The sequence below is a fragment of the Macrotis lagotis genome, chromosome 2, assembly GCF_037893015.1.
Source record: "Macrotis lagotis isolate mMagLag1 chromosome 2, bilby.v1.9.chrom.fasta, whole genome shotgun sequence".
Taxonomy (NCBI): domain Eukaryota; kingdom Metazoa; phylum Chordata; class Mammalia; order Peramelemorphia; family Peramelidae; genus Macrotis; species Macrotis lagotis.
In genome coordinates, this window is record NC_133659.1 from 71,040,891 (window position 1) to 71,054,495 (window position 13,605).

The window sequence follows — 13,605 nt, forward strand, 5'->3', positions numbered from 1 at the left end:
TAGTTGGCTTGCTTCTCTTTCACCAACACACTGCTTAGCATAACTCCTCAGATCATGGATCACATATTTGGAAACTGAAGGGAGGCTCAGAAGTCTCATCTTCTAATCCTTCTATTTTGCACATGAGGAAACTGAGGTAAAGAAAGAAGATATGATCTCTGAGATCACACAGGTGGTAAACATTAGAAGGATGAATTTTCCTCTTGGAAACTGAAGAAGGGCAACTAACTAGGTAGCACAGTGGATAGAGCACCAGCTCTGGAGACAGGAGGATCTGAGTTCAAATCCAGCCTCAGACATTTAATAATTGCCTAGCTGTGTGACTCTGGGCAAGTCACTTAATCCCATTGCCTTAAATAAATAAATGAAGTAAAAAAAAAAACTGAATAGCAGGATTACTTTGTTCTTTATGTCTTTGAGACTTTGGAAAGTGACTTTTCCCTAACAGAGTCCTTAAAAGGTAGAGTCCCCATCTGACCTGGAAAGGGTAGTTGGCTAATATACCAACAATGATATAATACAAAACCATAAAAATCTACAAATGCCTGTTCTGTGCTGGAAACTATTCTAAGCATGGGGTATACAAAAGACATATCCTGCTCTTAAGGACCTTGTAATCTAATGGGACGACATGCAAATATATATAAAGAAAAATGTATACAGGCAAATAGGAAATAATTCACAGAGGGAAAGCACTGGAATTAAGAAAGGATAGGGAAAACATCCTATAGAAGGTAGGGTTTTAGTTGGGACTTAAAGGAAGCCAGGGAAGTCAGTAGCTGGAATAGAGGAGGGGAGTAATTCACAGAGGGAGAGCTGATTTCTGTGTCTCTGATATTTTGTCTCAAAGTACATCCCATGTGATCCAATTCTATAAAGACAGCAAGAATGGGAATGGTAAAGATAAATAAAGGGAATAACAAATTACGGACTTTTTGGATGACTGCCCTTAGGAATAGATAAACTTGCCTACCCCTTTCCAGAAATATCTCAATTACTGATTTTTAAGATAATATTTGAAATTCTAGTCTTTTGGTTATGATATTGTCTTCTGTTAAAGTAGAAATTTGCCTCGTAAGAAACAGTGCCTTAAGTGCATCAGTCATTTACATTTTAGTACGAGTCTGTAGTATAATTCTTTTTCATGTAACAGCTAGCTTGGAAGATTTTAAAACTATTTTTTAAAAAATGTTTCCAATTAAATGGAAAAAAATTTTAAAGTCATTTTTATAAAAAAATTGAGTTTGAATTCTTTTCCTCTCTCCTATCCCTTCCCTCTCCTTGAGCAGGCAAACAACATACTAATGATTATACATGTGAAGTCATGCAAAACATATATCCCTATTAGCCATGTTGCAAAAGAATACACAAACAAAATGAAACTACTCAAATGAAAAAAAAATAAGGAAAAATGTTTCAATCTTCATTCAGAATTAATCAGTTTTCTCATTGTAAATGAGATAGCATTTTTCATCATAGAGCCTTCAGAATTGTCTTAGATCATTGTGTTGAGGAGAGTGGCTAAGTCATTCATCACTGATCATTGTACAATATTTCTGTTACTGTTTATACTGTTCTTCTGAGTTTGCTCATTTCATTTTGCATCAGTTCATGTAATTCTTCCCAGGTTTTTCTGAAATCATCCTGCTTGTCATTTAGTATGCCATCTGGTGCTAGTACAGGAATCCCTTTTAGTGTATTTCTAACTAGTTCCCATCTCTGACCTGAGAACTCCAGAATCTGATGCATACCATCATTTACTCAGTCCCACTACTGATGTTTCATTCATGTGGCAATGATTCAAACTCTTTTACAAATCTTCCCTTCCAAACTCTTATGCTGTCTTGGGCTCAAAGTATATCTCACTCTGTCCTTTTTTGGATCTATAACTCCAGAATTCAATTTGAAATGTTATTTTTAAATAGTTTGGAGGGGAATGTTGGAAGAGCTCTTCTGAGAGCTTTTTCTACTCTGCCTCTTTGTCTCCAACTCCTAGAAATCCCTAAGTATAGCTTTTAATGACATTTGAGAAGGAAAGTGAGTCATTGGCACTGTCTGCAGGGGCCCTGGGTGTCTAGGTCTGGGAGAGGGGTACTGGAAAGGGGAAGGAAAGGAAGGATGCTGAAGACAATTGTGTTTGACTTCAGAATCTTGTCTATTGGCTATTCTGCCTTATATTATTTCTATTCTTGAATTTACCACTTGTTCCCTTTAAAACTTCTTCCAGAGAGTTTGCCAGATGGAAGGTGAATAACTTGGCTCTGGAAAGAAAGGACTTTTTCAGCTTACCTTTGCCCCTCGCCCCAGAATTCATCCGGAATATCCGCCTCCTGGGACGGAGGCCCAGCCTACAACAGATTACAGAAAACCTCATCAAAAAGTACGGCACTCATTTCTTACTCTCCGCAACTCTTGGAGGTGAGTAAGCTGTCTTGCAGATGGATTTCCAAGTCATAGTTTAAAGGATTTTTCAAGCATGTGAGATTATCTCTTGCCATTCCTTTATATTCCCTGGGTCTTTTTCTTCTTGAAAATATAGAGTGAACTAAATCTCACTGAATCAAATAAGATTTTCTAATTTTCTTAGGGGAAAAAAAGTTAGTGTGAGATCACCTTGGTAGAACATTTACATATGTGTGAGGATGTTTGGGAAATGTACCTTGAGAAAATAGAATACAGGTAGAAAGAGAAGTTAACAGGTAAGAATTGAGATTAATGAAATTTGAAATCAGGGCTTCTAAATCCAGTTTATTAGACACTTATTAGTTATATGACCCCGGCAAGTCATATAACCCTTGACTCAGTATTTACATGTACCATATAAATAATAATAATAATACCTACCTCCTAGAGTCTTTGAAGGATAAAATGAGAGGATATTTGTAGGCATTAAATTGAGGTTTGTTTCCTTCCTTTTCTTTGATTTATTTTGAAAAATATTCATTTCAATTTAATGTTATTTGTATTTGTATTATCTTCCTTTATAATTCAATGCATTTTATTTTATGCATATAATAATTTTTTTTCCTGATAAAAGGACCATAGACTTTGCTAGACTATTAAAGAGATCCAAGACATAATAATAATAATGCTATTTAGAATAAACTTTTTTTCTAAATTATTTGAAGGCCTCTGGCAGCAGGGGGAGCAGGTGAGTTTTGTGAGATTGCCCTATCAGTCCCTTGTCTCCTACTTTTTGTAGGTTTGAATTATTTCCTAGCAACAGAAAAAGCAATCCTTTCTTGTGTTTGCAGCATCAGGCTTAGTAAGGAATGGCAATCAGATCCTTATATCCCTCAGGCACCTGGGGCCCTGGGATCTTCCTTCCCCCAATGCAGAGAACTAGGCTGCCAGCAGAGGTAGCATTCATTCACACCTCCTCCAGAAATAGAGCATTTTTTATTACCGTTGGGCTTTCTGGCTGAAAATTCAGGAAGGGCTCCCTAAAGAACATAGACCATATTTCTTCTTGATGGATACATTTAGAGAAAGGATTCAAGTTTCTGAGTTTGGAGACTTCCTATGGGAGAAGGAAGCATCTTGAGGGAAATCTATAGACATCTCACTTGAATGCTCAAGGACAAAGCTCTTGTCTCACCTGGGACTTTTGTGATGAAGGGACCATTTGAAGTCCTACAAATGATAGAGCTCTGAAAATGAGCTCTTGGGATGTTAAAGTCAGTAAACAAAAGGAAGGGAGCTAGTACTCAAAAATTTTCTATGCCCAATAGTGAAACTCAATTAGACTTAACACTAAGGCAAGAATTTGAGATCTTTACCTGGATCTGACTGGTGCATTGATTCAAACGTTGCTGGAAACTTGAAAGAATCTTAGAAATTATTCTTACAATAAGCAAGCATTTATTATTCACCTGCTATGATGGAGAGGTAAAGACAAAAGTGATGAAATCCTTTTCTTCAAAGAGCTTACATTCTAGTCAGACGATAGATGGTGAGATTAATCTAGGGATGGAGTTAGGGAAGATGTGAACAGAATAATATAAGTGAACAGAAGGCTTTGTTTTAGAAAAGAGAATGGTAGAGTTGAATTAGTTAATTCATTAAAAAGTTTGAGTTAGGGAAGGAGGAAAGTATAGTCACAGAAAGGGCCTAGGAGAATCCTGAAAGGTTGAATGACTAATGGGCAGTCCCTAGAGTTCATAATGGGTAAAAATTAGGTTTAAGAGAAATAAGGTATACAGAGAGATAATGATGATGATGATGATGATGATGATGATGAAGATGATGATGATGATAACAACAGCAGCTAGTATTTCAATGATACCTTAAGGTCATAGGTTAGAGGTACTATGGGGAGGAACTATGAGGTTAGGATATTCTATGTTCATGTACTTTACTATAAAATTAAATTGTAGGTAAAGAGGGAAATTGCAAACTGTCTGGAGAAATTCTTAATAAAGGTAATAGTATAACCTAGGGAGGGTTAAGAGATAAGAGCCACCAGAATCTGAATAAATTTTCTCAGAGTGGACATTAAAGAAGTTGCTTTGGTTCAACTGTTCATTATATTAGACGACAAAACTGAGACCCAGAGAGGTCAAATATCTTGCCCAAGTTAATAGTTTATCTTAAGCAATTTGGAAGATGGTGATGAGAGAGAGAGAGAGAGGGGGAGAGAGAGAGAGAGAGAGAGAGAGAGAGAGAGAGAGAGAGAGAGAGAGAGAGAGAGAATGAGAAAGAAGAACATTTTTCTGGATTCATTTATAACTTAAGAGTCACACTCTGTTTTCAAGATATTCTTTGGGATTTCTTTAATATATAAATATATAATGATCCATGAGCAAGACTTGGAATCGTTTTCATTTTAAGATAGGAGAAGGGGTGAAAGGAAAGTAACTTACCTGATAGTTTCCTCTTCACTCAAGTTGTATCTTTATGGCAACTGCGCCTCACTGGGAGTGATCTGTTAATTCCTGAATGGCAAATGTGTCACCTCTTAGCATCTTATTATCAGATTCTGATTAAGACTTGCTGATAGATAGTAACATAGGAAATTTAACCAGTTCAAATTGCCTTGAACAGAGATCATAGAGGGGGTGCATTTTAACTGGCATATGGAATAAAGAAGGTCATCCCAATAGACTGTAGTTATTGTGGTTGTTTATGCAGGTGAAGAGTCATTGACTATTTTTGTGGACAAGAGAAAACTGAGCCGGAAATCAGAAACAAGTGAAGCTCCTGTGCCTGGGAGAAGTGGGAACAGTTCAGCTGTGTCCCTGGAGACCCTACACCAGCTGGCAGCCTCCTATTTCATTGACAGAGAAAGCACACTCCGCCGTCTCCACCACATCCAAATAGCAACAGCTGCCATCAAGGTAAATCTGGGAATGTAAAGTTCTTAGAGAACTATAAGATATATTGGACTGATAAAGAAGTGAGTAAAGACCAGTTTCTAAAGGAAGTCCTAGATGAGGAATTCCCCAAATCAGCTCCAAGATGTTCTTTTGATCATGTCAATCCTTGTTCTAAAACCTCCTACTAAATAAGATTCCAATTTCCTAATTTCACATTCAAGGTCCTTTATGCCATGGGCTCTATTTATGTTTTTTAAAATGATATTTTCTTTTCTATTATCTACTTATAATTTTCAACAAGATATAAACATTCCAATATAGAGAGAACAAAAAAGTGTTTATGAAATTTTTGTATAGTTTATTTTTGAAAAGATGTATCAAATTTATCAAGATATTAGTAAAATTACTTCATTGGTTCATATCCCCTTCTGAACTTCTCTTTGGTATATTTTTGCATTATTTATGTGTTCTTTTTTTTCTGCCTTACATTCTTACATCCATCTCTATCATTTCTTAATTACTCATCTTTTCCTTTTAAAAATATATTCAAGCAAAATAAATCTATCTAATGGTTGTATTTGAAAATGAAAGTCACATTTTGTACCTCTAGCCTGCCAGTTCTCATCCAACAGGCAGGAGGAACACTCTATCTTCAACTTTTTGAAATCATGCTTGGCCACATTGTTCAGAGTTCTGAAGTCTTTCAAAGTTGTCCTTCATATCATTGTGGTCATTATGCAATTTTTTCTCTTCTTCTGGTTCTTATTATTTTACTTAATATCTTTTCTGGAATATCTTGCCAAAGCTCTCTAAATTCTTCATCTATCGTTTTTCAAACCACGATATTCAGTGTCATGTACCATAGATTTAAGCCTATTTTGTCCCACTTCTTTACTGCTATGAAAGTATTGCCATAAATATTTTTGTACATATGGATTTGAGTCCTTTCCATTTCCTTGTCCTCTTTGTATTATATTTCTAGTACTGAAATTGTTAAGTCAGAGTATACAAATTAATCAACAAACATTTATTAAGCACCTACTATATGGCAGGCCCTATTTAAAAAAAAAAACTGAAATAGCCAGTTACTACGATTCTAATCTAGCCAAGGAGAAACATGCAATTATATTGAAAATTGATACAAGATAATTAGAACTGGGACAGAGAAATCAGGAGTGAGGAAATTAGAAGAGGCTTTATGAAAAATATAACACTTAAATTGAGCCTAGAAAGAAACTAGACATTCTAAGAGGACAAAATGAGAAGGGACAGTTTAGTATATAAAGACATGAAGATAGAATATGGAGTACTCTATACAAGGAATCTTAAGATGGATGTACTTTTGTGTCAAAGCATGGAAGTAATTGTAATAAGATTGGAAAGTTATTGTGGATATAAATCTCAAATGATTTTAAATGTTAAATAAAAGTTTTAATATTTGTTCCCTTAAGTAATAGGGAACTAGCAGAGTTTATTGAAAAGGGAAGTGACCTGGTCAGACATGGCTTCTCTGTGGAGGATGAAATAGAATGTAAGTCTTGAGGCCATAGGACTAAGTAGGAGACTATTGTAATAATCCAGGTCTCAACCAGGATGATGATGGCATGACTAAAGAAAAGGGAAAGGATGAGAGAGGTATTGTGGAGAAAGAAACAACAATAGTTTTTCCCCAATTCAATGCAACATTTATTAAGTACTCATTATGTGCATAAAACTGGATATAAAAAAAACCCAAATGGTTTCTCCTTTCAAAAAGTCTTATATTCAGTGGACTCAACATCATGAAGTACAGGCATCAATTCAGTTGAACTCACATTTTTCTCCAAACAACTTTAAAATAATGCCTCAAATCAATTCCAGAGTGGCAATCAACAAAAGTAAGGGTGAGACATTTTTCCAATCCAAAACAATTTGGGCATTTAGGAGGAAGGTCTGAGGTACTGGGGTGACAGTTGACTCAGAGAACAGTGTTTTTGGAGGTGCAGGTTTTGGAGGACACTACAATAGTGGAAGCAGCATCTTTAGAGCTCTTGGCCCACAAATGGTAATGGAATCAGACAACTGGTCAAAGAGATTACAGTTGACCCTTTGCTGTCACTAAGATGAGGACCCTATTGAAATTGCCAATATGCAGTTCTTGGTTACAGTTCAGGGCAAAGAAAAGCAATGATATTTATGGTCAAAGGGAAATCTAATCCTTGCCCATAGTGCATAGTGAAAGGAAGAGAGCTTGTGGTTGATAACAGGGCAATAGAGTCCCTGGTCTTAGTGCCAAGATAGAAAGGGGCACTTGTGATTGAGGCTAAAAAAAGCAGGCACCTGATTACAGTTCCAGAGTCAAGGGTAGCACTAGCACTTATGACTGCAGGACAACAAAAGTCCTTTCCTAAGTCAAGACTAGAGCATAGACCAGAAGAGCAGCAACCCCACTTCTTAGATCATACCATCTTGAAAGCAATAACAACTAATAGGTAACCCCAAAACATACCAGAATTAGGTCTGGAAAAACAGCTTCATGAAAATCCTGAAGCTTGAGATAGTTCTCTATTCCAGGAGCAGAGTTCAACTTTCACATGTAGTTGAACATCAAGAAGTAAGTTGGAAAATGAGTAAATAACAGCCACAAACTGTGTCAGTGAAAAGTTACTGTGGTAACAGGGAAGATTAAAACATATACTTACAAGACAATATGTCAAAACAGCTACAAAGCTTCAAAGAAAAAAAAATGTGAATTGGACATAAGCCCAATAAGAATTCCTGGGAAAATATCCAAAAGGATTTTAAAAAGCAAATAAGGGAACAACTGGGAAAAGAAAGAAGAGCAATGCAAAAAAAAGTTATGAAAAGAAAGTCAGCAACTTGGTATAGCAGGCACACAAAACTGAACAAAAATCTATTAAAAATACATTTGGCCAAATGCTAAAAGAGGCATACAAGTTCACTGAAGAGAAGAAATCCATAAAAAAGCAGAATTAGTCAGATGGAAAAAGAAATTTAAAAAGTTCACTGGAGAAAAGAAGTCCTTAAAAATAGAATTGACCAAATAGAAAAGAGATACAAAAAGCTCACTGAAGAAAATATTTCTTTAAAAATTAGAATTTGACAAGTGAAAATGAATAACTCAGTGAAATATCAAGAAACAATAAAGTAAGTCAAAAATATGAAAATAGATGAAAATAGGAATATTTCTAGGAAAAAATAAGTGAACTGTAAAATAGAAAATGGATTGGGAGGAGATAATTTAAGAATTTTCAAGAAATTATCATTGAAATCTGCCCTGATATAGAAATCTAAGAGTATATAGAATCCAAGAGTAAAACAGAAATTAGAAAACTACATTGATCAATAGAATAGATTAATCTAGTATTTGATAAACACAAAGATTTGAGCTTTTGGAATAAGAACTTACTTCTTGCCAAAATGGGATAACTGGAATCAGGTTAGTAGAATCTAGGTATGGACTGACATTCCACACCATAAACTAAGATCAAAATGGATACACAATTTAGACATAAAGGATGATATTATAAGCTAATTAGGAGAACAAAAATATCTATGGATAAGGGGAGGATGTACGACCAAAAAAAGATGGAAAGCAATACAAGATATAAAATGAATACTTTTGGATTACATTGAATTTAAAAGGTTTTGTACAAACAAAAAACTGCATCCAAGATTATAAATTTCTCTGATAAACATCTCATTGCTCAGATATATAAAGAACCAAATCAAATTTATAATAATTTGAGTCATTTCCCAGTTGAGAAATGGTCAAAGGATATGAACAGGCAGTTTTCAGAAGGAAAAATCAAAGATATTTACAGTCACATTGAAAAAAGACTCTAGGGGTGGCTAGTTGGCATAGTGGATAAAGCACCGGCCCTGGAGTCAGGAGTACCTGGGTTCAAATCCAGTCTCAGACACTTAATAATTACCTAGCTGTGTGGCCTTGGGCAAGCCACTTAACCCCATTTGCCTTGCCAAAACCCTAAAAAAAAAGACTCTAAATCACTACTAATGCAAATTAAAACAACTCTGATGTACCACCTCACACTTGTCAACTTGCCTAATTAAACAAAAAAGGAAAATTATACATATATATCCCAAAGAGATCATAAAGAGTGAAAAGGACCCATATGTTCAAAAATATTTGTAGTTGCTCTTTATAATGTTACTAGAGTGGTGAGAAAGCAGTAGAAATTGAGGAGATGCCCATCAATTGGGAATGACTGAACAAGTTATGGTGTATGATTGTGATGGAATACTATTTGTGATAAGAAATGACAAGCAGGACACTTTCAGAGAAACAGGGAAAGGCTTCTGTGAACTGCTACAAAATGAAGTAAGCAGAACCAGGAGAATGTTGTACACAATAATAGCTGTACAATGATCAATTGTGAATGAGTTAACTATTCTCAACATTATGATGATCAAAGACAATTTTGAAAGACTCATGATGAAAAATACAGTTTATCTAAAAAGAAAGAACTGTTGAACTCTGAATGCAGATGGAAGCATTTTTTTTCACTTTTTTATTATTGTTTTTGTTTCCCCTTGCAACATGGCTAATACTAGAAGATTAATGTTCCCCTCTCCAGATATAAGGAAGTTTGGAAGAGGGATGAATTTAGTAGTGAGAGATAATGAAGACATATTGAATTTATGATGTGCATAGTATATCCAATTGGAAATACCAAATGGGTAATTGGTGATGTGGGCCTGGATCTAAATGAAAATACAGATCTGGCAGTCAGCAAAGAGATGATAATTAAAATATTATAAGCTGATGAGGTCACTGAAAAAGAGGAAAAGAGGGCCCAGAATATAGCCTTAGGATCCATCCACAGTTACAGTGATGTGGATGATACATCAGTAAAGAAGACTGAGAGTAAAGCAACTAGACTTCTTAAAGAATCAAGAGAAAGCAATGTCACAAAACCCAAAGACTACCAATTAAGAAAGAAAGAGTGGTCAGCAATGTCAAATACTACAGAGAGATCTATGTTTGATGACTGAGAAAAACTTTGGAGATCAAAATTTCAGTCAAGCAATGAGGTCAGAGGGTTGAGAGGCATGTGTGAGAGATGGGAAAGTAGAGGCAAAGTTGTAGACAGCTTTTACTAGGAATCTGACTGTAGATGGAGAAGGAGAGATGTAGGATGCTAGTTTGAATGAATGGTTGGATCTAGAAACAGTTATTTTTAGAGATACAAAAGACAGGGATATTTGTGGGCAGCTGGGAAGGAACCAGTAGAAGAGAGAGTTTGAAGATTAAGGAGAGAGGGAATAATTGTAGAACAATATGTATCACAGATTTATTTTTCAGATAGTGGAAATCATTTTTTTTAGGTTTTTACAAGGCAAATGGGGTTAAGTGGCTTGCCCAAGGCCACACAGCTAGGTCATTATTAAATTTCTGAGGCTGGATTTGAACTCAGGTACTCCCGACTCCAGGGTCTGTGCTCTATTCACTGTGCCACCTAGTCACCCCTCAGATAGAGGAAATAATTAACTAAAAATAGAATAAAACGATTATTTGAAAATTTTGAATTTTTTTGTTGTGGTCATTATCATTGCTTTTACCAGATGTTAAACTGTCGAGGAAGTGGGAATTGGGAAATTGTGGTTTATTAGAGTCTGGAATGATAACTTTTTAATTCCTATAGGATTCCCCCCCCCCCCAATCAGATTCTATTTACTGGAGCAGAGACAAGAGCAAACTTCATGAGCCCTAGGGCTACAATAGAAATCTAGCTATGGTTCAAGGTTGTGGGCTTGCCCAGCATGCCATGGAAGATGGCAATGTGTTACATTCTCTGAAATGCTGGGGTTGTCCAACTCCTAGAATACAATAAAGAATATAGGAAGGATATGAATTTGCAATAATTAACAAATAACTATTCATTCTTCAAAAGGGATAAGTAAGCGAAAAACCCTGCCAAGAAAGATAGTAATCAAGATGGTGAAATGACACTGAAGTGATCCCTAAATTATATTTATCTTTATTGCTTGTATTATACTTCTTTGCTCCCTAAATATGGAAATTATTAAAGACTCCATCATTTCATAATTTCACATCTTTCTACCTTGCTGGCCACTATTCTTTCAATTTGAACTTCATGTCCTATCCAAAGTGGGCTTCTTGACATCCTACAATCATGCCTAATCTGGTTTGGATTCTTCCTATATCACTCATTCCATTTACTCGAATGCCTCTTCTATAGCCATATTTTGAAATCCTACCTGTCTCACAAGGTCTAGCTTGAAGGCATCAAGACTTCCCTGATCTACTAGAAATAATTTCTCCCCGTTCAGTGACCCCACAATACTTTGTTTATATCTCTCCTTGAGCACTTACCATATTTGATCTTGCATTATATTGATTTGTTACATAGGGTATTCCCAAAGAATTATGCTTGAATCTGTGCTAAGACTGCAGAGACCCTGTAAGTATGTCCTATATTCCCCTTGAAGTCAAGACCACGCTTTATTTACCATTGAATCTCCCCTACAGTTCCTATTAGAGTACTTTGTAAATAGTAACTCCTCAATAAATATTCACTGAACAAATAGAGCAAGTTGAACTTCGCCAGAGAATGAATGAATCTGATCAATGAGTTTTTGTATTTTTGCTTAGTCAAGGGAGGTAGGGTTACCAGGGAGAGGAAATGAGAAATTTGGTAGTACTTGGCAAAAGTACCCTTATAAATAATTACTCACATTCCCTGGGGAAAGGAGAGACAGAGGCAGTGACAGAAAGCAACAGTGGTAGAGATACTGAGACAGAAAGGTAGAGAGAGAGGGAGAAAGGCATGCACAGAGAGAGTTTTGGGATTCCTAACTGGAAAACACTAAGTTGTATAAGTATGCGTGGGCTGGGAATCAAACCCAGGCCTCCTGTGTGACAAGAGAGAATTCTTCCACTGAACTACACATGCCAGAACACTAGATGCAGCTAGGGGTACAGGGGTTAGAGCACTAGTCCTAAAGTCAGAAGGACCTGAGTTCAAATATGACCTTAGACACTAAATAGCCATGTGACCTTGGGCAAGTCACTTAACCCTGATTGCCTCGCATCTAGAGCCATCTCCAGTCATCCTTATTCATATCCGACCACTTGCCCCAGATGACTCCAGAGTAGGTTAGTGAGGCTAGTGGCCTAGCACAGCACCCCTCCTTCCTCAAATACAATTCACCAGCATGTCATGGTATAACCTAACTGATGTCATGATATTCTTCAAGAATGAAGGACAAGTATCCTCATCATCATCAATTTGTGTCAAATTTGAAAGGTTCATCATCAACCAGAGATCTGGCTACCAGATTATGGATTTCAATGAGTCATAAGAGTTCATAAGATAATATACCAAAGCATGGAAGGGTTATGATTCTACATTGATGTAAGAAGCAGTTGCACTGTTGAAATAAATGATCAACAAAATACAGAGGAGAAAAACATTGATTCTGGAGGCAAAAGACGGGATCAAATTTTTATTTAATTCTTTTTATTTTTCCTCATAAAGCAAAAATCATTTTATGTATATATTTACGTACAGAGAAGGAACTCTTATCTTAGTCTGGTGAGTGACTTGTCCTCCACAGAGAGACCTGTATAGTTTTTGTGACTTGTAATACTAATATGAATTAGACTTTAGCACTGACTGGAGGCAGTTCTCATTAGGCATCACTCCTTCCTCCTTCCTATTCTTTATTCTCCACCTTCTGTAATTCAGCTCCCAGAACTACATCATTCTCCATAGCCATGCATCCCAAAGGCTACTTTTTGCAGGTATTTGCAGTTCCCTCCAGATGATGGCACTTGCCAACCTATCCAGGGAACCACCACCTCTCTGATATTTCAGATCAATAAGCTATGTAGTTCAAAAAAATAACTCTAGGTTAGAATACCTTGATTCTTTTGATTTCAGATTTTGTGTACAATCATATCCCACAGTCTCAGCCCTCTCACCCGAGATTATTCTCTGGGGATTAAGATCATATTCTTTACTTATGCTTCTCAAATGAATCTCTACATTGCACTCATGTTCACTCATGGTCACTTCTTCCCATTTACCTTCTCTTTCCCACAGCATCTAGAAGATGTTTTCCATTCATATCAGCACCTTCCACTGAGTCTTAAGGTTCAAAGAGCCACCCTACCCTTCCTTTGAAAAATGTCCCATTCCTCTAGCTTAACTGTACATGGTTGCCAAGTTACTCCCAAGGGATGGTCCAATGAGAAAGGTAGAACCTGCTGCTCAAAGTAAAAGGGATGGTATTGATAGGACAT

General features: G+C 36.3%; 1 protein-coding gene across 1 annotated transcript in view; it reads left to right on the top strand.

Annotated features, from left to right (window-relative positions):
* The window catches only part of BRINP2 (BMP/retinoic acid inducible neural specific 2), a 149,384-nt gene that overhangs the window by 99,475 nt on the left and 36,304 nt on the right, over positions 1 to 13,605 (top strand). Inside the window, exons 3-4 of the mRNA XM_074222110.1 lie at positions 2,228 to 2,418; positions 5,131 to 5,336. Of these exons, the coding sequence (XP_074078211.1) occupies positions 2,228 to 2,418; positions 5,131 to 5,336 (397 nt within the window). The remainder of the gene's footprint in view (positions 1 to 2,227; positions 2,419 to 5,130; positions 5,337 to 13,605) is intronic.